This window comes from Diabrotica virgifera, chromosome 6 (genome assembly GCF_917563875.1).
Source record: "Diabrotica virgifera virgifera chromosome 6, PGI_DIABVI_V3a".
Classification (NCBI taxonomy): domain Eukaryota; kingdom Metazoa; phylum Arthropoda; class Insecta; order Coleoptera; family Chrysomelidae; genus Diabrotica; species Diabrotica virgifera.
Window position 1 is genome coordinate 124,333,808 of NC_065448.1, and position 24,211 is coordinate 124,358,018.

A 24,211-nucleotide genomic window follows, 5' to 3' on the forward strand; every position below is an offset into this window, starting at 1 on the left:
TATGATGAAATTGACTTTATTTTAGATCACAAGAGATACATGGTTCTTAACCTAAAAACTAAGAAGTAAGCGCGCTTTTCTGCCTTTCATCCTCGACATCTGTCATCTGTCACGACTCGCAAGGTGGGTTCCGTTATACACAACAATATGTTTACAAGAAACTAATTCCAAATTATCCAAACTTCCTAAACTAAAAAATTTTGAAGACTATCATTATGTTCGAACAGGCTGCAGTAGAGCCAGTAGTGGAACTTCAGTTTTTATTTCCAGCGAACTCTTTTCGTCTCATCTCTCTCTCACCACCGAACTTGAGGCTATCGGCATAACCGTATGGTGTCCAAATAAGCTCACTATTTGTAGTGTATATGTTACGGTAAAAGTAGATAACCGGTAATTGTATACAATTACCAGAGCCGACGGTAAATGTAGGAAATTATTTTCAATTATCTACTTTTACCGGTAATTGTATACAATCACCAAGAACCAGTGGTAAAAGTAAGTAAAATGATGAATAAAAACAATAAATTCCAACAGTTATTCAAGAAGTGTGATTTTTATTGGACTGAATTAAAACAAGAAACATTTTGTTTAACCTGAATTGAGCTTTTTTTGCCTGAATTAATACTAGTACATACTTGAATTACTTACTATTTGTTGTGACATGGCAAACTCTCACGGAACTTGGAATTACACAAATTTCCATTTTTTATATTTTCACTTATCTCTTTTATATTTACTTTTGCAAGTACATCGCTGATAGCCTTGCCCACCCGACAAAGACGTTTTTCTAACATAATCGAGCAATGAAAAATGTTTAGTTTTGGAACTACTTCTAAAGAAATGAATGGTGTTTTGCAGATGGTAAATTGATTTCTACTATACAACTCTAGCAGTCGCATTTTTTTAGTACCCAATTCGTATAATTCGTTTTAAACACTCATAAAAACAGCAAAACGTTTTTGATGTTTTAAACATTTTCTTCCCTTGCTTTTCAAAACCTTCCTTTGCACGTGTCCGTTTAATTGCAACAGAATCTTGCCTCTCTGAAATTTGATTAGAAAATAGTTCTTTTGGAATCGCATTAGATTCATTCACTGATGGTTGTTCAGGTTTTTCTGGTTCTTGTTCTATTAGAAGCTCAATTGTTTCATCCACTCCTGCTTTTTCACGTTCTTCAGAATCAGGACCTGACTGGGTTTCTTAATTGTTCTTCTATTTCCAAATCTTCTTCAATCGAAATATTTTCTAAAGGATCTTCTGGCAGTGATGAAGTTTTGAAACAAATTTTGGCAGGAACCTCAAACATAGCTTCATACTGACAGCACTTGATATCATAAGGGTAAGCTCGGTTCTTGGCGAATTGTACAAATCGAAGACTCTCTGACAACTTATTTTTTTGCTTGCTTTCCAATAGCCAATCCATATCCAATATCCTTGTGACTGACTGTGTCTTGGCTTACCGTGCACTATCTTTAAACCTTTCCCCATCGAGCACAGTTCTTCTATAATTATGTAGGAGAATTATCGTCCATTGTCGCTTTGAAGAATACTAGGAGCTCCAAAGGCAGAAAATATGTTAAGAAGAACTAACGCAACTTCTTCTGCACGTTTAGTTTTCAACGGCCGTAATTGTACAAATTTTGATCTTGGTAGACAAAAATGAACTTAAATTAATTTTCTACTTGGACTTGTGTATCTATCAAATCCTTTGACCTTTACTATTCATTTATTTTTGACAGGATGGGTTGCACTTCTAAACCTTTTTTGGGAACTCTAGATTTTTTCTGGCAAGTTTTACGCAGATCCAAATAGATCCTTATATGATGTCTACGTCTACAGTTATGTATTGTGACATTCCGCTTGCATGCCGATCGTTATAATTTGAATTTCTTACTTTCACCAAGATCCTCTGGAAAATGTATACACTTACCGGTAAAAGTAGGAAATAAAGGGTTTTTAAAGAATATTTCCTACATTTCTTCTACATATTTCTCCTACATATATAGATTTCACCCAACCACTCACTGAAGTAGTCATCCTTTATACTAGTAGGCGATTTTAATGCTTATAATTCTATGTGGGGATCCATTCATACGTCAAATTAAGATAAAACTATGGAGAACGTAATTAACTGTACAGTCTCCTGGATCATATTAAATGCAGGCTCTAACACACCTAAATTTTTCCTCTTTGACGTTTTCTTCGATAGATCTTAGCTTTAGTGATCCCAAATCTGCACCTTCACTAACTTGGAAAGTCTCTGATGACCTTTATGATAGCAATCATTATCCTATCTTTATATCATCTAATATTCCCAATACTGAACAAACTCTGCCCAGAAGCTACTCGCGACTTAAAAATGCTGACTGGACAAGTTATACATCCCAAACAGATATCGCCTTTCCTTCTCTCACACTATCAGATAATATTAATAATAACATATCATTAATCACAGATATCATACTTTCAAAGTTCTGTAGAACAACATAAGGTGGCACTAAAAAATTATCAGTAGTAATTGCACAAGAGCTCTAAAATTATCGAATTTTTCCCGAGTGACATTTTGAGAGTTTTAATTTCACGACCCGAAGGGGCGTGAAATTATGTCAAAGTGTCACGAGAGCAAAAATTCGATAATAATTTTAGAGATCGTGGGCAATTTGCTGCGATTATTTCATGAATAAAACTGTTCAAAACCAAAATTGTATTGTAATTTATTTATGTAATTACAAATTAGTACAATTAAATACACAGTTATTATAAATATTTGACGGTTGAAAGTCATCACATTTATAATTTTTAAAACATTAATTGTCATTAATGTCACTGAATGTATTTTTTCGTAGCAACGAAGGGCATCTGACGTAATATACTTGACGATGGGATATTATCAAAAATTATCACTTTAATTTATATTTCTGCAGCTTTTTGTTGGTCAGAATCTCCTATGAATGAAATACCTAACAGAAAAAATAAAAACCCCTAAAATCTCACAGCATTAAAAAAAGCTAGAGCCAAATCACGGTTCATTATAAAACAAAGTAAAAAATCTTCCTGGAGAAACTATGTATCTTCTATTAATGAAAATATCCATCCTACCGACCTCTGGAAAAAAATACGCCAAATCCAAGGAATTAATACGAACACTAAAATCTCTAGTCTTATCTCAAACAATATTTGTATCAGTGATAATCAATTGCAATCAGAGCTTTTCGAGCTAGTCCCGTAGATAACCTATATTGTGAAGCAAATGAAACCCCTCTTTGGATTAGACTGGAGCAGCTGCTGCTCTCCTACACAGTATCTGTTTCTTCTAATCCCTCTAACCCAGTATATCCTCTTTTTGTATTATCCGCGAATAAAGTGCATGATCACTCTAAATTACCTTCGTTAAAATTCGTCCCACTAATTTTATCGCAGTTACTTGATGACATTTCTCTATCACAAATAATTCCACTTCTCCCAACCCCTTATCCTCCTTGGTCTATAGTCATTCCTTATATTAACACATCACTCTCAAGATATGATAAATTTACAACTCCGAGGGAACTCATTATGAACAGTTTTAAAGAAATGATTTTTACAAAGAAATACGACTTAGTTCTGTATACTAACGCTTCAAAAAATGATCCATTTGTAGCGTTCATACTGGCGAATTATTCAGCATACTTCAAGCTATCAAAAACATTTCACCATCAAATAAACAAGTTGCTATATGCACAGACTCTCTAGCCTCAATCCAGTCTATCCAAAACATATTCAATGATCATCCTATTGTCCAAAAGATCCATGGCCATTACCAAAGTATCCTTTCCCAGAATATAACAGTTACTCTGATTTGGCTACCATTTCACATTGGAATAAAAGGTAATGAGCTTGCAGACCACCATGCCAAGATTGCCTCAACATCATCTGTTCCTACCGATAACATCCAAATTAGCAAGGATTTAAACGCTCACATTAAAAGAAGAACAAGAACCCGATGGCAACAACACTGGGACACCAACTGCTCAGCTTTACATCAAATTCAACCGTTAATCGATAGTCCTCCTATTTTTGGACCTACAATTTTGTCTAAACGAGATCTTGTCGTGGCAAGACGACTCCGTATCGGGCATACAAAATTAACACATGGTTACTTGATGTCATCCAGCAACCGACCTATTGTGAAAGCTGTCAATCACAACTGACAGTGAATCATATTCTCACCGAATGCCTCCAATATTCTGCCAGAAGACTATTTTTCACCTCAAAGACAATATACGAGATATACTAAGGCCCGGTACTTTATGTCTCGATTAACAGCCGGTTGATTAACCGAGGTTTAATCGGGACCTCTTTAGGGTATCTTGCGTTGTAATAAATGCAATTATAATTATTATTATACTTATTTATAATTATAATGATACTTGTAATTGCTTTTATTACAACGCAAGAGACCCTAAAGAGCTCCCGATTAAACCCCGGTTAACTAACCGGCTGTTAATCGAGACATAAAGTACCGGGTCTAAGTGATGTGGATCAAATAAACTGCGCCATAAAATTTCTAAAAGACATTCAGTTCTATTATTATAAAATATAATTTTCATTGTACCATATCCTCTTGCATTGTGTAACATATTATTCATCGTAATAATTTTGTAACCGTTCTTGTGCAAGTGGCCTTAGTAGCCGAGCACATTAATTTTAGTAAAAAAAAATTGTAAAATTGCATTTATTATTATTTTAAGAAAAAACAATCTCTTAGTTTGAATAGACAGTGCTTTTGATAAAACTAACGTCCCTATAATAATGTTTGATATTTAGGAATAACTTAAAAATTAGGAACAAATTAGTTTTTGGTCTCTTCCTATAAATTTTTGTAATAGGTACTAGTTCAGTTCTGGTGATCTCATTTTTTGACTTACACTTTATTTCCTTTTAAAATCATTTGTATTTCCTCCAATGTTTTACCTTTTGTTTCAGGTATAAATATAAAAGTAGAAAGAGCTGCGATAACACAGAAACAAGAAAAAACGTAGAAAGGATACTCCAATCCAAAGTATTGAGTTAATCTTTGATACACTTGTAAAGAAAGTAATGAAGCTCCAACATAAAATCCATCTGCAATTGCCATACCGAAAGCTTTCATATTTGCGGGAAATAGTTCTGCTGTGAGAACTATAGGTACCATACCCAGTCCTAACTTAAAACTTAAAGCATATAGCATGACACATACAGTGGGAATCCAACTGTAATTGGTAGTGTCAATTCCTCCATTTTTAAAACTGAAGAACATAGCTAAAACAAGCACACATATTCCGGATAATAAACTGGAAAAAATTAGTAATGTTTTTCGCCCATATTTGTCAATCGTCATGGAAGCTACTGACGCAGCTATTACCATTATCGCAGAAAACATAATCGCAGCTATTCGTGGCTCGAGGTAAATAGAATCTCCAGCTTCAAGGATAATATGAATGTTCATAAGAAAAACGCTAATACCGCTAAAGTGTTGAGCTGTGTTCAATAAGGCCATTACAAAAATAGCTCGACGGTTACTAGAAACCACAAAGAGGTCCAAGATTCTACCTTGTTCTGCTTTCTGGCGATCCACTGCTAACTTAATATTTTCTAATTCTTTTTTAACATCATGCTCTTTCTCCCTTAATCTTATTAAAGAATGTAAAGCATCGTCTGGTTTGTTTTTAGATAGCAAATAATACGGAGTTTCTGGCATAAACGGAAGAATTATCATTTGTGTTAAATCGAATGATGCTCCCAAAATACAGTGAACATAAAAAGGAACAAAAGGCGCCACAGAATAAATTAAAAGAATACCGATAAGCATCATAATATATACTGAACTACTTAAAAACCCCCTTATTTTATGGTCAGCTATTTCAGCAATGTACATAGGCGTAGCTACAAACGCTATATCTCCTGCTGCTCCAGCAAATGCTCTAGCAGCAATTATGTATTCTACTTTTGGAGCTACAGCCGTTACTACCCAACCAGAGAACATTACAAATGAAGCTAGAAGCATCGATTTCTTTCGGCCAATTTTGTCAACTAAATACATGGTTGCCCAAACTCCGCAGAAGGCACCGAGAAAAAATGAATTTTCTAGCCATTCTGCTTGACTGTTGTTAATTTCCACCGGAGAATCGGGTCCTTGAAGAATCGGTAGTAAAGGTGCCGTCCACGCATAATACATTCCATTGCTGATGGCACTTAATGTTCCTAAAATTATAATATTAGTTTAAAATATTAACATTAAATTTTGTGAGTATAATTTAATAACAAATATGTTTATTTAGTACTTAAAGTAGTATTTAAACAACAACACGAACTAAATTAGCGTTATATAAATTAGTGCTATAGACCGCCCCAAACACTTTTTTTAGTGCGTCACAGATTATCGAATTTTCTCTAACGCATTACAGTTGGAAGTGACAGAAAAAAAGTACCTCTATGATTATTATACATTGAACTTAGAAAATTCTGTATTACACTTATAGATGTATAATTGGTTGGCGATTACAATACTCTAAATAGATAACCAATCAATGAGGCGAGTAAAAATAATTTGACACAAAAATAATCGATCATATTAAAATGACTATTGTAATTTTGATTTGCTTGCTTATCATAGATGCTAATTCAAGAAGAGAACTAGAAATAAAATCAAATGGAGTACTTTAAAATCGGATATAAAGATTATCGAATTTTCTCTAACGCATTACAGTTGGAAATGACAGAAAAAAAGTACCTCTATGATTATTATACATTGAACTTAGAAAATTCTGTATTACACTTATAGATGTTTAATTGGTTGGCGATTACAATACTCTAAATAGATAACCAATCAATGAGGCGAGTAAACATAATTTGACACAAAAATAATCGATCATATTAAAATGACTATTGTAATTTTAATTTGCTGCTTATCATAGATGCTAATTCAAGAAGAGAACTAGAAATAAAATCAAATGGAGTACTTGAAAATATAAATGAATGAATGAAAAAAGTTCAACTAACTATATCAGAAACAAGAACAACATATAGCCTTATAAAAGGAAAACTTGACAGAAATCCAAGTATACAAATAAGTGGGAAAGCAATAAAAAGAACAAAAACAACTAGATATCTTGGTATCATAATCGATGAACCAAGACTCTTTACAAACCATATAAATAGTGTCTGTGAGAAGGCAGCGAATGTCATGCAATGCATTGCAAGCCTAGCACAAAAGGAGTATAGAATTCCGTTCCAGCATATGCGCGTATACCTGAGTACGATACTTGCCTCAATTGTAGGGTACGGTGCAAGTGTATGGGCACACAGACTAACAAATAATAAAAATATTGAAAAACTAAATAAAGCACAAAGAGGTTTCCTTGTTAGAATGACAGGAGCCTTCAGTACTACAGCAACAACAGCTTTAACTTGACTGGTGTAATGCCCATGCACTTGGAAGCACAAAAACGTGCATGTAGATATTGGCAAAGAAAAGAAAATTATGAAAAAATAATACAATTAATGGGAATGGAAATAAGAACAAAAAGAGAATTAGAAGAAATAGTATATAGAAAATGGCAAAACGAATGGGATAATTTCCCTAAAGCAAGACGACTCTATCATTATATTCCAAATTTAAATAATATACCAAATTATTTTAACCCAAAAAAAGGATTAAAACATTTGCTTACAGGGCACGGTCCGTACCCTACATACCTGCATAGATTTAATTTAAAAGATAATGAATACTGTGAATGTGGAGAAATAGGCACACCAAAACACATATTATTTAATTGCGAAAGCCAAACAAATACACAAGAATTACAAAGAATGAGAAGAGACCTTGTTGGCATAAATATAGAAAACATAATACAAAATGAAGAATTATATAATACATTAAATAATTTAGCGGACATAATATCAGAAGAAGAAGAAATCAAGTAAATATCCAACCTATTTGAAATTGAATAAGAAATTATGAAATAAAAAAATTAAAATTATATATAAAAATATGGATTAAAATAAATATTTAACCTAACTAAATAAATATTTACATAATAAAAAATTAAAAATTAAAAATTAAAAATTAAAAATTAAAAATTAAAAACTAAATTAAAAATTAAAAATTAAAAATTAAAAATTAAAAATTAAAAATTAAAAATTAAAAATTAAAAATTAAAAATTAAAAATTAAAAATTAAAAATTAAAAATTAAAAATTAAAAATTAAAAATTAAAAATTAAAAATTAAAAATTAAAAATTAAAAATTAAAAATTAAAAATTAAAAATTAAAAATTAAAAATTAAAAATTAAAAATTAAAAATTAAAAATTAAAAATTAAAAATTAAAAATTAAAAATTAAAAATTAAAAATTAAAAATTAAAAATTAAAAATTAAAAATTAAAAATTAAAAATTAAAAATTAAAAATTAAAAATTAAAACTTAAAAATTAAAAATTAAAAATTAAAAATTAAAAATTAAAAATTAAAAATTAAAAATTAAAATTAAAAATTAAAAATTAAAAATTAAAAATTAAAAATTAAAAATTAAAAATTAAAAATTAAAAATTAAAAATTAAAAATTAAAAATTAAAAATTAAAAATTAAAAATTAAAAATTAAAAATTAAAAATTAAAAATTAAAAATTAAAAATTAAAAATTAAAAATTAAAAATTAAAAATTAAAAATTAAAAATTAAAAATTAAAAATTAAAAATTAAAAATTAAAAATTAAAAATTAAAAATTAAAAATTAAAAATTAAAAATTAAAAATTAAAAATTAAAAATTAAAAATTAATATTAAATATAAAATAAAATAAAATAAATCAAAAATAAAAAATTCAATGGATATTTTCCCTGGGCCGAAAGTCCCTGAAAACTTCTATAGGTAACCTTTATTTTGTTAAGTTACAGAGGTGAAAAAAAAGAGAAAATTTAGAGTGACTTATTTTCAAATATCTCATTGAAAAGAAACTTTTTGGTTATTCTAAGGGACTTTCGGTCCTCGGAACTAATTCTTTCATTCTGCCGTTAAATTTTTCAAAAATACTTATTAGTTTTCTCAAGATAAAAAAACGGATACATTTAAAAACATCGGCGCGAAATTTTACGCCTACGCCTTTAATAAAAAACAGAATTTTTTAAATTTATTAATGTTTTGACAAAAATTCAAATAAACTTATTTTAAAGTAAAATTGTGGCCTATTTAAAGTAAAATTGTGGCAACAAAAATAGTAAACCTGATTATAAAGGTCAGATTTGTATTTTGCTTATGTTCTTGTTCTGTTTATTTTCCAATTCGAGGTTATTGAAAACACACAAAAAAAAATTAAATTGTCGTAGACAGAATGACAAAACAACATCCCCTGAGAATTCCAAAATATACTTAAATAATAGGGGAGAGGCTTGTACCTTGGGGCAGCTTGTACCATGGGCCACCCCATTTTTCTTTTATTTTGCGCGCAAACTGTCAATATTTATTATCTAAATTTCTTCTATAATCGTCGTCTTTCTGTGGATAGTTGTTGAACGTGATTAAAAATCGTTTGCGGCTATCGTAAAAATATCGTGTTTTATTTCGTGAAAAGTAACTATTTATTGGATAGAAAATTTTATTTTCTAATTTTTGTGTTAATGGGTATCGTAAATTAAATCACAAGGTGTGTATACCCCTACCATGATACTACGACAACCAGGTTGTCGTAGTATCATGTGCCCCTACTAATATAGGTAGTTAGACAACTTAGAGAGAAATTACAAACAGAGAGAAAAACAAAACCGTTTTATTAGGTTAAATCCACATTTGTTTTCTTTTCGGCCGACTCTTGTACCTTGGACCGCTATCACGTCTTGTACGTTGGACCGTATAAAATTAATGGGAAAAAAGAAGACACAGTTTTATGTTGCACAAGTAAATGCTACTTAACGGTCCAGTATCTGAAGAGAATTCTGAACAGCAACAAATATTCTGGCCCAAGTGGTGAACAATTTGACATTGACATTGAAGATGTTTTGCTCAAACTTAAAGAAACAAGTCTGGCTGGTTTGTCTGACAGGCAAAAAGGAGTACATGTGTTTGACTTAGATTTTGAAAGGTTCAATGTTGAATAGCACAATTTTTTTTATATATTTTTAAAGGTTTACGGGTGGTTCAACGTACAGGACTACGTGGTTCAAGGTACAGTACTGGTTTGTACCTTGGACCAAATTAGCTCTAATAAATAAAATTCTAAAAAATCTGTTTGGTTTTGTTTTATTAAAAATGACTTTTTAATATAGTATACTATAGTGTGTAAACTACAAGTTAGTCCAAAAAGTTTTCCTTGAAATTTAAAAACTTAAAAATAATTGAGTTTTGAAAAAATCCGGTTAAAGATACAAGCCTCTCCCCTACACATAACATGAAGTGAAATAATTTGAAAAGTTAATTAAATATTATAAATATTAAATTTTATTTCGACGATAAAGAAAGCTTCATTATAGGACATTGTAATTTATTATCCAACATTGTAAGGACATTGTAAGGCAGGTACCTGCTACCTACTAAAATGTAGGTGAAAAATTATAAATATAGTTACTACATTGCCAAATAAAACAATTAGACCAAGAGGAAGTGCTGAAAAATCTCTTTGAATTTACTAAAGCTAGATTTTTCACAGTTGTTTACTGTGCGTGTGTAGAGAAACATACTGCGGTCGGTCAAGCGAAGCATAGAACAGGGGTTACTGAGAGGGTATCAAAGCTTTCCTACGCAGGTAATTAAATCCATTTACAAAGGCTTAAAATCAGTACACACATTCTAAATTAAATATAAATAAAAGTTATTATAGTCGGTCAGCTGTATGACGGGACAGAGCCGGTCGGTCGGCCCCAATAGTCGATTGAGGAAATGAAGCATTTTGGCTCGCAATTTTTTCGTCCAACATGGATTTACTTGAAACTTTCACAGAAGGTAGGGAATAGTTCAAGGATCATTTTCTATATCATGCTGCTATCATACGCTAAAACCTTGGGGTGGTTGCCACCCCATCTCGGGGGTGGGAATTTCTAATTACATTTTAACCATGTAATTTGATGGAAAAAGTGATTCTAAGAAAAAAATGTTTTTTACATTTTCTTCGTAAAACTAATATTTTTCGAGATATTCGCGCTTGAAAATAACAGTTTTTCGACGAAAAAATCGACTTTTTTAGAGGGTTTTTTGAGAATACCTCGAAAAATATGCATTTAATCAAAAAAAACTGTAGATATCAAAATAGTATCTTTTAGTACCACAAACCAAATTCTTTTCCAATAATATTTTTAAGACCAATGCAAACCCAAATACGGCATGTTAAAGTTAGCTTTTTTCGTCAAATGCAAAATTTGAAATATTCAAAGCCAAATAATGGGAAAAATTTACATTTTTCGAGGAAAATTTAAATAATATTTTTTTAAGTATGCAATTAGACCTCTCAAAAGAAAATAATAAAAAGTTTTTATCTTGAAAACTAAGCGACTTATAATCAAAAAAATATCGGTACCTGCTTTTCTCTATGAAAAAATCAGTGAAAACAATCCCCTAACTACCTTCCTAATTCAAAATTGATCTTCACCTTTCTGTAGTTCCTTTTATATTTATATTATCAATACACTCAAGGAGTTTCACCTATTTAAAATGCCTAATTTTGGAAAAATTTGAGTTTAAATAAAAATCAATTTTTTTGCAATTTGGTATTTTTCACCTTTTACTTCAAAATATCTCCGAAAATACTGAAGATACGAAAAAAATTATAAACTACTAAATTGTAGCATTTTTAATGACTAAAGTTATTCTGTGAATAGATTTTCATTATAGTGAATAGTTAGCCAGATATAGCTATTTAAAACCTGTATTTACCAGCAAACACCCCCTTATTCGAGCCCTTTAAACCTGCCCCAATGAAGAACTAAGGGATATTACGGAATTTAATTTACAGTCTTATAGCTCTTTAAAAATCCTACAAAATCATTTTTAAAGAAACTTTTTATCGTCAAAAATATATAGAATATTTTTCGAGGTATTCTCAAAAAACCCTCTAAAAAAGTAGATTTTTTCGTCGAAAAAATGTTATTTTCAAGCGCGAATAACTCGAAAAATATTAGTTTTACGAAGAAAATGTAAAAACATGTTTTTTCTTAGAATGACGTTTTCCATCGGATTACATGGTTAAAATGTAATAAAAATTTTTCACCCCCGGGATGGGGTGGCAGCCACCCCAAGGTTTTAGCGTATGATAGCGGCATGATATAGAAAATGATCCTTGGACTATTCGCTACCTTCTGTGAAAAGTTCAAGTAAATCCATGCTGGACGAAAAAATTGCGAGCCAAAATGCTTCATTTCCTCAATCGATTATTAGGTCGACCGACCGGCTCTGTCCCGTCATACAGCTGACCGACTATAATAACTTTTAATTTATATTTAATTTAGAATGTGTGTACTGATTTTCAGCCTTAGTAAATGGATTTAATTACCTTCGTAGGAAAGCAACTTTGATACCCTCTCAGCAACCCCTGTTCTACGTTTCGCTTGACCGACCGCAGTATGTTTCTCTACACACTCACAGTAATCAACTGTGATAAATCTAGCTTTAGTAAATTCAAAGAGATTTTTCAGCGCTGCCTCTCCGTCTAAATGTTTTGTTGTTAATTTAGCTCGCCTAGGAAAAACTGCTATTTTTCAACATAAAAAACAATTTATAGTTCTTATATAAGTAAGCTATTAAAATATTTTGCTATACCTGATAAAACGGCTACAAGTTGAGGGAGGGTTCCTTTGAATATATTTTCTTTTGGTAACACAATCATCACTTTAAGATCTTCGATGTCCTTTATTGTATCGTCTCTTAATCTTCAAATTAAATTTTTAATAGAAAAGCAAATCTAAGACTGACATATTTGTTATTACATAGAAAAATGTGTAAATATCTACCTTTTGCGAATACAGATAAAAAGCGTAATAGAATAGAAATATGTAAATATATTTTGTAGTTCAATTATAATGTGTTTTTAAAACCAAATATTAAAATTTACGAGGCCGCACTTAGGGAATTTTGAATAATTTTATCATTCTTTTAAATTATTTAGATTTCCAAAATGTATGCACAATTTTGAACTTTTGTATAAATTCGTAAGAAATCGTTCATACATTTTTATAGAACAAACCCACTATAACTGTTTGTTCGAGATTTTCAGTTATGTAGAATAAATTTATATTTTAATATTCATAAAAGAAGCAAATAGGTATATTATATTTTTCACATATTCAAAATAACTAAAAACTGTTCAAATAAAAACTGTTGGAATGTTATTAGCCCAAAGCCAAACTCTTTAGAACAGGAAGAAGAACAACCAGAAGAGGCTCGGATATGTTTTCATATAGTGGACAATTCTATTATTTATTTCATGTGTTTCTCTCTTTTAATACCTCTAATAATCTTAGCTTTTTTGCATCCTCTTGCGCTAGCAGCGCAAGAGGATGTGGTACAACCATGTAACACTCCCAAAAATTACCCTATAAAACAACCTGCCTGATTCAAGACCCCCCGGAAGACCACCTAAAAGATGGAAAGATAGTTGGCAATCCAACTCCCAGGAAATTAACCAGAGGTAGCTTCAGAATTAAACAGATTGAAAGATCTCCAAGAAGTAAGAAAAGAAGAAGATCTTAGCTTTTTTTATAGTTATTTTTATAGTTATTTTTATGTCGTTTTTCTGTTCTGGTATTAAATTTTTAGCCTGTATAATATGTAGATATTATTTATTTTTATTATATATTTGGCCACCTTTCATATCGTAGAAACATTTAAATTTAATATTGCCTAATACCCCAGGCTGTGGGTGAAAAAACGTGATATAATTCAGGAATTTTTGAAACCTATCAGGTGTTGTAAAGGATGATGCCAGGAATAACTTCTACTAAAATGTAACCAAAAATATTGTGCGCTTTTTTTTTATTACGATTTTCATTTGTTAAATTTGCAATTTTTAATGATTTTTAATTTTGCAGCTTAGGATATTGACTCTAGAGAAAAACTTTTTAATAGAAAGTTGTAGTAAATTAAAAAACCTACAATTTGAGGTATTGTAAGTTTAATTTCGTTAATTGGTTATTGCAAAACAGCCTGCGAAAGGTCCAAAATGGCCGTTTTTTACAATTGCATTATTTATTGTACAAATATTTTTTTTATTTTTTAAAGCTTTAAAATGAAGACCTTTCAATTCCAAACATAAAAAAAATTGTAAAGCCAGATTAACGAATTTGTTGCTTAGATATTATAAATTGTTTATCCCAAGAGGTCAAATGTCGAAGGCTATAACTTTTTGAAAAAAAAATCGTAGAGAGTTGGTGAAAAATCCAATCTCCTTCTAAAGAGTTATATTTTCATATTCTGATGTAAATAAATGCGTAAAATATTTTTAAACCTCTAATTTTTGGGTTTGAAAATAAGGGGGCAAATTTCGTTATAAACATTTAGAGCTGAAGCGGCCCTGCACATCCTATGAGTTTCTAACTTACATATTATTGTTGCTAAAGATGAAACGAAGATTTATAAAAAAATAAAAAATTTCTACGGCCAACTGAAGCCGAGATAATTTTTGGGTTTGAAAATAAGGGGGCAAATTTCGTTATAAACATTTAGAGCTGAAGCGGCCCTGTACATCCAATGAGTTTCTAACTTACAGATTATTGTTGCTGAAGACGAAACGAAGATTTATAAAAAAATAAAAATTTTCTACAACCAACTGAAGCCGAGATAATTGTTTTTTTTTCTTAAATCGTAGTGCCTTTATTTATAATAATTAAGAGATTATTTTAAAGTCATTGACTAAAGAAAGACTTATATTATCTTAAAATAAAAATTAATATAAAATATAATTACATTTAATTATTAAAAATTATTTTTAAAATCGGTGCTTTTGCAAGCGGCCGAATTTTGCAAATCGCCCGGCTCGCTTCAAATCCGCGCGCTCGGAAAATTTTTACGTAACTTGTAGTAAATTTTGACAGAAAACAATTTAATAATATTACCATTATAATATACAGTCTATTTACCACTGTATTTGTTTTTCTTGATAAACTTTTATATGTGAAACTTCATTTCTGAAGAAATAATATTACAAAAATGATACATATATATGAAATATATAATTATATTTTTATTTTTCTCATTGTTATATAAATATAATAATAATAATGTTACTTCTTACTATAATATACAATATAAAACTTTTTCTTCTTGTAGTGACTATTCGTTTTGGATTTCACATATAAAAGTTTATCAAGAAAAACAAATACAGTGGTAAATAGACTGTATATTATAATGGTAATATTATTAAATTGTTTTCTGTCAAAATTTAATACAAGTTACGTAAAATTTTTCCGAGCGCGCGGATTTGAAGCGAGCCGGGCGATTTGCAAAATTCGGCCGCTTGCAAAAGCAACGATTTTAAAAATAATTTTTAATAACTAAATGTAATTATATTTTATAATAATTTTTATTTCAAGATAATATAAGTCTTTCTTTAGTCAACGACTTTAAAATAATTTCTTAATTGTTATAAATAAAGGCACTACGATTAAAAAAAAACAATTATCTCGGCTTGAGTTGGTTGTAGAAAATTTTTATTTTTTTGTAAATCTTCGTTTCGTCTTCAGCAACAATAATCTGTAAGTTAGAAACTCATTGGATGTACAGGGCCGCTTCAGCTCTAAATGTTTATAACGAAATTTGCCCCCTTATTTTCAAACCCAAAAATTATCTCGGCTTCAGTTGGTCGTAGAATTTTTTTTATTTTTTTATAAATCTTCGTTTCATCTTTAGCAACAATAATCTGTAAGTTAGAAAATTCAAACCCAAAAATTAGAGGTTTAAAAATGTTTTACGCATTTATTTACATCAGAATATGAAAATATAACTCTTTAGAAGGAGATTGGATGTTTCACCAACTCTCTACGATTTTTTTTTTTTTTCAAAAAGTTATAGCCTTCGACATTTAACCTCTTGCGATAAACAATTTATAATATCTAAGCAACAAATTCGTTAATCTGGCTTTACAATTTTTTTTATGTCTGGAATTGAAAGATCTTCATTTTAAAGCTTTAAAAAATAAAAAAATAATATTTGTACAATAAATAATGCAATTGTAAAAAACGACCATTTTGGAACTTTTGCAGGCTGTTTTGCAATAACCAATTAACGAAATTAAACTTACAATACCTCAAGTTGTAGGTTTTTTAATTTACTACAACTTTCTATTATAAAGTTTTTCTCTAAAATCAATATCCTAAGCTGCAAAATTAAAAATCATTAAAAATTGCAAATTTAAAAAATGAAAATCGCAATAACAAAAAAGCACAATATTTTTGGTTACATTTTAGTAGAAGTTATTCCTGGCATCGTCCTTTACAACACCTGATAGGTTTCAAAAATTCCTGAATTATATCCTGAAATCGAACTATTTTTCACCCACAGCCTGGGGTATACTACCTACAACCACATATTAGTTGCAGTCCAGAAAGCCACTGCGCATCCGCTAGGAAAAATATTATAATTCGGATTTTTTGCACAATCTTACTCAAAAAGGACTCCTTTTAACAAATTTGCATGTTGCCAGGAGCAAAAGGTGGTCAAAAATTTTTTAAACGTTTTTTTTTCTAAAATTATTTTTTTTTGCATGGAAAAAAGTTTTTTTAGGTTTTTTGGATCATTCCAAACAGAAAAGGTCTTTAATGACTTTTCTCTAAATATGATAGTTTTTGACATATAAGCGATTAAAAATTGAAAAATTGCGAAATCGGCCATTTTTAACCCTCAAAAACTATGTGAAAAACTGAAAATTTGAATGTTGCCAAGGTAGGTAGATATTCTTTAAACATCGATTGATGAAATCCCGAAGAGTTTTTTGCAATACAATATTTAAAACTCCTTTGTTTTTTTATTTGACAGGCTGCAAAAACTCTGCTTTTTAACGTTGCCGTAATCGTTATGCTTAATAAAGTTAACCATAGCGGAGCCAAAATCCTTTTATTTTAAGAGGTGCAAAATCTCTCTATTGATTGTTTCCCACCTTAAGACGTATCAGACGAGTTTGGCAACTGCCACTCATAGAAAAAAGTGTTGTGATTGGTTTGTCAGAGGCGCTGATGTCGGCATTGTGATTGGTGGAACATGACTTTTGACAAATCCTGCGCTATCTGTGAATCTGTGTTCAGTGTTCGTGTTTGTTCGTTCGTTGTCGTTCAGTTATTTTATATGGTCGGTTATGTGATGTGTTTGTGTCACCATAAAAAGCTGATATTCAGTCGTGTTTTTTAATATTTTTGTTATTTTGTAATCGTGTACCTTTTTAAAGGTAAGTTTTTCTGATTGTAGGTACTGTTTATCCAACAGTTTTAAAATACACACTTTATTTCGCGTTTTGTTGTTAGGTCTAATGGCTCCGTTCAGCTGTTGTGTGCAGACGGTGGAAAAGTTCAACAAGTAAACATTTATTTAATCCAAATTAAATACTCATATTTCTATGTAAAATGTCACATTATTTTATAAATAAATAAGTAAGAAACAAAAGTTGTTTGTGTTTTACTTTTATTGTCCAATTGAATAAAATATTAAATATTGGAAGTACCGTATGGAGGCTATGTACCTAGCATGGAGGCTAGATTATGGCACCCTTCCTATCCAATCAACAACAAAGCGTTTAAAATTTCACACCTATCATGTCGAAGCTACAGACCACTTATGTGGAGGCCAGATTTGTAGTATCCTTCCATTTAACCAGGTGCTGAAATGGCGCTGAAATACGTGACATGTTTTTTAAAGAGTAAGATCGCATTCTACCAAATCACACAACACTTTTTTCTATGCATCACATAACCGACCCCGACTAATGAATATATATAAACTAACTGAACGACAACGAACGAACGAACACGAACACTGAACACAGATTCACAGATAGCGCAGGATTTGTCAAAAGTCATGTTCCACCAATCACAATGCCGACATCAGCGCCTCTGACAAAATGGAAGGAAAATAAATACGATTACATGCACAAACCATACATACTCATAGACGTTTCACGTAAATTGTCAAGGTCAAGACAGCAAATTAGTTACCATTCCAATCCAGAGATGTCGCTGTCAGTCAATTCTCTTGTCATATTTAACAACTGACAGTTTACAATTAAATTAATTTGTTAATTTACTTTTTATTTTACAGTTTGTGGCTTAATTATTTTATTATAGTGGTGTTACGTTTTTAATTAGATTTAATCACAATTTTAATCAAGTGTATTAACCTCCTCTCCGTTTTTATGAGTAGAATTTTTAGTTTACATTGATCATCCCGTGTTGTGTTTCTCCACATTTAAAAAAAAAACAATATAATAGATCCTGAAACAGTTTATTCCAATGGACAAGTGTGTCATCAACATTTCGGACCTATATATTTTTGGAAGTTTGTAAAAGATTATAAGGTAATATTTATCTACACAATCATCCTACAAGATTCTTTCAAAAATTTTCATTCAACTCGATACACTTCAGTGCTTTCACGTGACACATAGCAGTAGTGTTTAGCATTTTGAAAACAAATTGGAATATTTGAAGTTTTCAGTAAAATATGGAATAAAACATTGAATTGTCTTTCTGTTGTTTTAATTTCCTGCGAAATTTCATCAAAAATCCCGCAAAATTTATAATTTGAAATTCTCACGTAACTAAAATTTGTCAATTTAGTTCCCATTCCAATCAAGAGATGGCGTTAATTCGATCCGAAAGATTAACATGGTCGTGAAACGTCTATGAGTATGTATGGTTTGTGATTACATGTTTTTTATTAGAGTGCGCGAGGCATGCTGCCACTGTCACAGTGACAGATTTAGTTGACATACTATTCTGATACGTGTAAAGGTGGGAAACAATCAATATAATGTGAATTTAAATGTTAATATCGCTAAATTTCCCAGCTCGACTAGTTTCATTTCTTTTTATATCATAACTTAATATGTTTTCCATCTTTTGCGCTATTTTGCCGGTTATTAGCACGCTCGTCACTGTATATGTGTTACGGTCAAAATTCCTAATTAACTTTAAATCATGTCAGGTTCACGATTAAAGTATTTATAAGCTAATAGAACATTCTTTGTAATAAAAACAATTTCATCTATTTGATTAAATATAAATAGCGTGAATTCATTAATTCGATTTACTGGTTGAGTACATAGGTAGGTATTTTATGTTTTTTTATATTGTCATTACGTTATAGCTGACGTTTGTTTGAGTAAGAACGTTGACACTTCTTCTTTTTCGGATCCAATATGGTCAGCTTCTGGTTATCGTATTTTTGTTCGTTTTATGTTTTAACACTCTTTTAAATCTGTCAAATTAAAGTTCTATTTTTAGAAGAAGAATTTGACGTAGTTGGTCACTTATATTGGTCACTTAGCAATTTTGTTAAATCGAAATTGTTAAATCGAAATTGAAACAAAAGAGTACCAAGAAAAATGGAAATCTTTAGTCCAGAAGAAGACTTCGCAATACAAAACAATTCAAGACTTCTTTCCTACAAAACCTTGGTATTCAAATTTTCCATATAGAAATAGAAGACACACTACCACCATCATTAGAATGCGCACAGGCCATTGTTTAACAACACAACATCTGTATAAAATGAATATAAAAGATAATCCTTTTTGTGAATGTGGTCGTCTCGAGGATCTAAACCACATCTTTTTTGAATGCCCGATTAATGTGATTCCTAATTTTGATATATACACAAAATTTATTTCCATGAACTTCAAAACACCGCTCTCTATATACAATATTCTAAGTTCCTTAACGGAAGAATCAGTCAATGTAATTATGCGTTTTCTTGCAATTAACCAAATAAGCTTATAAACTGCAATGCGTTTTCTAGCAATTAACAAAATAAGCTTACAAATTGCAAGGCTCAACTGTTTATATGTATCCGTGTTATATTATGTTGCTATTTGTCATTTAATTTATGTTTTAATTTTTAATCATATTTAACCTGACCCAATTAATCTCATTTAATTATAATCATCACACCTCATCAAAAGCTTCCTTACAAGAACATAGTCAGCGATTTTGGTATGGCTTAGAACCAGACTACGTCAAGATCGCTTATAAATCGTGCTGGTAATCGCCTTGCAGCGAAACCAAAAACAAAAAAGAAGAAAGAAATCGAAATTGTTGATTTTAACGTCACTGCCGAAATTTTTAAAAGTCTGATTTTTGAAAATAAGGATTTATCTGATCCATCCATTAATTCGGGATCTAGGAATCAGGCCTTTGCATAAACTAGTAATTATTGGAGTTAGTAAAATTGATTTGAGGATATATTGCTAGTTTAGTCCAATTCTGGTGATGGATGTAGTCCATCACCAAATTGGGTGATGGATTATGTGTAATCACAACGAATAAATTGTTCTAGATACGAATGAATGTCTGGTTTGAGGCCAAAAAGGGATTTCTCTATTGAAGTTGCGCTGAAAACACGTAATTCTCTGAAAGCTGGAAGACTCCATAGATTTTGGATAAGCTACTCTATATTACATCCCACCCCGGGGGTTTAAGAAGTGCTTGTGAATTTTAATAGTGGGATTAATCCTAATTTTTTTAGGGTTTTTCCACGAGGTTTTTTTATTTAAGGCTTCGTTTGGTGTGACCTGTAAAATTCCTGTGAGACGCTGTATTTTGTTTAGGAAGTTGTTAAAGAGTTTTGTCGCCGATGGGTCTAAGAGTCTTCGGAAGTGGGTGAAGAACTGGATCTCAGATGAGTTTTAAACTTTGATGATTCTGATTTGTTATCATTTGAAGAGTACAGAGGAAAAACAAGGAATGTCACTTTTTCATGAATTCTGGCTTTTCTCGCCATGTGGTAGCAAAAACTGAGTACTATCGACTAGACTACCGATTCAGAACAATAACAAGAAAGATTAGTCTACAGGGTGATTGATTAGTAGGGTAAAGCTCAATAGCTCCGCTATAGTAATAGATAGCAATAAAAGTTAATAACAAAAATTTTAGCCACCTTTGAGCTTCACATTACAAAATTAGTTAGAATGTTACAGGATGTTCGATAACACAGTGGCACACCTAACTTATGTTTTTTTAAATAGAACACTATATTTTATTTTATATTCGAAATCCTGTTAACTTCTCCATCACAAAAATATAAAGGTTTGTTATGTTATACAGGGTATTTACAAAGTTATAACCAATTTTGTATGAAAATCGTAACAAGTTCGACTCCCTGTATAAATAAAAATAAGCACAATATATATATATATCCCGTTCACAGCGTAATACGCCTTTGGGTTCCCGTTCGCCAAGCCTGTCTATTCTGCCAGTCTTCTTCAGATAGATTTCTTGCTGACATTGCTTTTGAGATTCCTTGGATCCATGTTGTTGGTGGTCGTCCTCGTTTTCTTTTCTCTGGTGGTACCCATTCTAATATCTTTTTGGGTAGTCTTTCTTCCCCCATACGTCTAACATGTCCGTACCATATTAGTTGTTGTTTTTCGATGTCTTCTATAATTGATCTTTGTACTTTCATTTGTCTCCTGATGTCCTCATTTTTCACATGTTCTAATCTAGACTTTCCCGCTGCTCTCCTCCAAAAATCCATTTCAACTGCCAATAGGTTACCTTTAAGTTTTTGTGATAACTGCCACACTTCTGAGCCATAGACGATTACTGGTTTTAATATGGTATTATATATTCGTTTTTTTCGTTTCCGGTCTTATATTTTTTTGCCATAATACTGAATTCAACGCACCTATAACTTGTTTTCCTTTGGTTATTCTGTCTTTTATGGCTTCATCACTTCGTCCTGTCTTTGTCAGTTTTACCCCCAAATATGTACATTGGTCACATTTCTTAATAGTTTCATCTTCTAAGTCGAGGTCATCTGGATTATTTTCTCCTCCTACGCAAAGATATTGTGTTTTTTGGACATTTACTTCGAGGCCCCATTTTTTGTACTCTTCCATTAGTTTTCTAGCCATATACTCCAGGTCTTCTTTGTCTTGGGCAATAACTACCTGGTCATCTGCATAGTGCAACGTATATAACGTTTCATCCCCAATAGATAGCCCCATCCCTTTACACTTCTTCTTCCAGTGCCTGAGTGCTTCATCGATATATATGTTGAACAGTATGGGAGATAAACAACAACCTTGCTTAAGTCCTTTTGTTACCTGAAAACCATTAGACACCTCTTTTCCTATTTTAACTTTTGCTATTGTGTTCTTATAAAGCTCTTTAATAGCATCGATTAGTGTAACGCTGATACTGGTTTTCTCCAATACTTTCCACAACTTCGCAATCGGCACGGTGTCATATGCTTTTGTTAAATCGACTAAGAGTAAATGCACTTCTCGAGATCTCAGTGTTCTTTTCTCAAGTATTTGGGATAAGCAGAAAATACTATCTATTGTGGATCGTCCTGCTCTGAATCCGTTTTGTTCTTCTGACTCAAAAGGGCGGTATTCTTCGCATATGCGTTCTTTTATAATTCTTCCATATAATCTGCTAAGCGTACTCGTAACAGTTATACCCCGATAGTTATTGCAATCTTCCTTATTTCCTTTCTTATGGATAGATGTAATCCATCCTTCTTTCCAACTTTGTGGCACTGGTTCTCCATGCAAGTGCCTATTGAAAACTTCTGTTAGAATCTCGAATAGTTTGTTGGTTCCATTTTTTATTAACTCTGCATATATCCCCTCTGGACCAGGAGCACGTCCATTTTTCAGCAGTGATACAGCTTTTTTAGTGTCTTCTACGTTGATTGCTAATGGCTCCCCTTGAATCAGGACTTCATGTTGTTCTATGTTTTTGTATTCCGGTCTTTCTTCTACTAACAGTGTTTTATAGTGTTTTTCCCATTTTTTAGGTTCTATGGAGTGTATGGCTATTTGTTCTGTTTTGTTGGATCTGATGTTTTTTTATAAACCTCCAGGATTCTCTTGATTTGCGGCCGCCGATGTACGTATCTAATTCCTGACATTTTCTTTCCCAGCTTTGATTTTTTGACTCTATTACCGTTGATTTAAATTTATTTACCATTTCTCTATATTCTCTTTTATGTTCTTGATCTTTTGTTCCCAGCCATCTGTGATATAATTTTTGCTTTTGTTCTTTCATTTCCTGTAGTTCATCATTCCACCAATTATTTGTCTTTCTGGGTTTATTGTCTCTTATACCTAAGGCTTCTTTGGCGGCTTGATGTATTCCTTTTTTTATTATTCTATGTAGCTCTTCTGTTGTTTTATGTTTGAATTCCTGTGGTAGTTGCAATAAGCACAATAGCAATGGTTTATTAATGCCATATTTTTTTATTTATTGTCAAAATTTTTAAGAATTATTGATATTGCTAATTTTCTTTATATCAAATACAGGGTGAGTCAAAACGCAAGTACATTATTTTCTCAGTAATGTTAAATAGAACACCCTGTATTTTATATCAATATTGAAAAGTTACATTAACGTACTTTAATTTTTATATAACGTTCCCTATGCCCAAATTTATTAGTTTTCGAGATATTTTCATTTTTCAGAGCAAATTATTTTAGGTGTTTAAATTTATCTAAATTTTAAGTAAGTCATGACTGAATTGACAATTGAAGATTACCGATTATCAATTCGGTAACCAATGTAACACTGTAACAAATAAAGAAATAAAAATAATTTATTAGTAATACATTTTACAAACAAAAACACAACCACTACATGCAACATTTTTGAAACAATTAAAAACTATCTTTTTACAGTGGCGTAGCTGACAGGCCCGCAAACGTCGGGGCCCCTTAAATCCTTTAAGCTTAATACTTCTACTTTCTTTAAATTGGGGACCAAAATATATTTTCCTAATAAGCATCGAAATAAGGAATTTGGAAGAAAGTAATGAAGTGAGTAATTGACGTAACTCTTACTTCTTACTCTTTCCGGGTGCAAGGTGCAATTTAGCGTTTCGTGAGCATGTTAGTCCTGTCGCCAGGGGGGGGGGGGGTACAACGGCCTCCTTAATTCAGATGGACTTACCCAAGTTTTGTTTATGTATTTTGACCCGTAGAACACGAATTTTTTGGGTAACAGTTGATGCGGATGTCGATAAGATTGTTATAAACAAAGAACTTGAGGAATTACAAAACAGCGATGTTTCGCA

General features: G+C 31.2%; 1 protein-coding gene across 1 annotated transcript; it reads right to left on the bottom strand.

The window, feature by feature from the left end:
- Positions 1-2,697: 2,697 nt before the first annotated feature.
- LOC114332337 (facilitated trehalose transporter Tret1-like) lies at positions 2,698-12,937 on the bottom strand. Its single transcript, XM_028282122.2, has 2 exons — positions 12,758-12,937; positions 2,698-6,222 (listed from the first exon to the last, which is right to left on the bottom strand). The coding sequence occupies exons 1-2, from the start codon at positions 12,822-12,824 to the stop codon at positions 4,904-4,906; spliced, it is 1,386 nt and encodes a 461-aa protein (XP_028137923.2). The 5' UTR covers positions 12,825-12,937; the 3' UTR covers positions 2,698-4,903.
- Positions 12,938-24,211: the final 11,274 nt, after the last annotated feature.

Bases quoted from the DNA above. Each gene is read 5' to 3' on its own strand.
- LOC114332337 (XM_028282122.2), bottom strand. From the start codon at position 12,824: ATGATTGTGTTACCAAAAGAAAATATATTCAAAGGAACCCTCCCTCAA. The intron at 6,223-12,757 runs GTATAGCAAAAT...TTATAATTTTAG, and splicing joins ACTTGTAGCCGTTTTATCAG to GAACATTAAGTGCCATCAGC.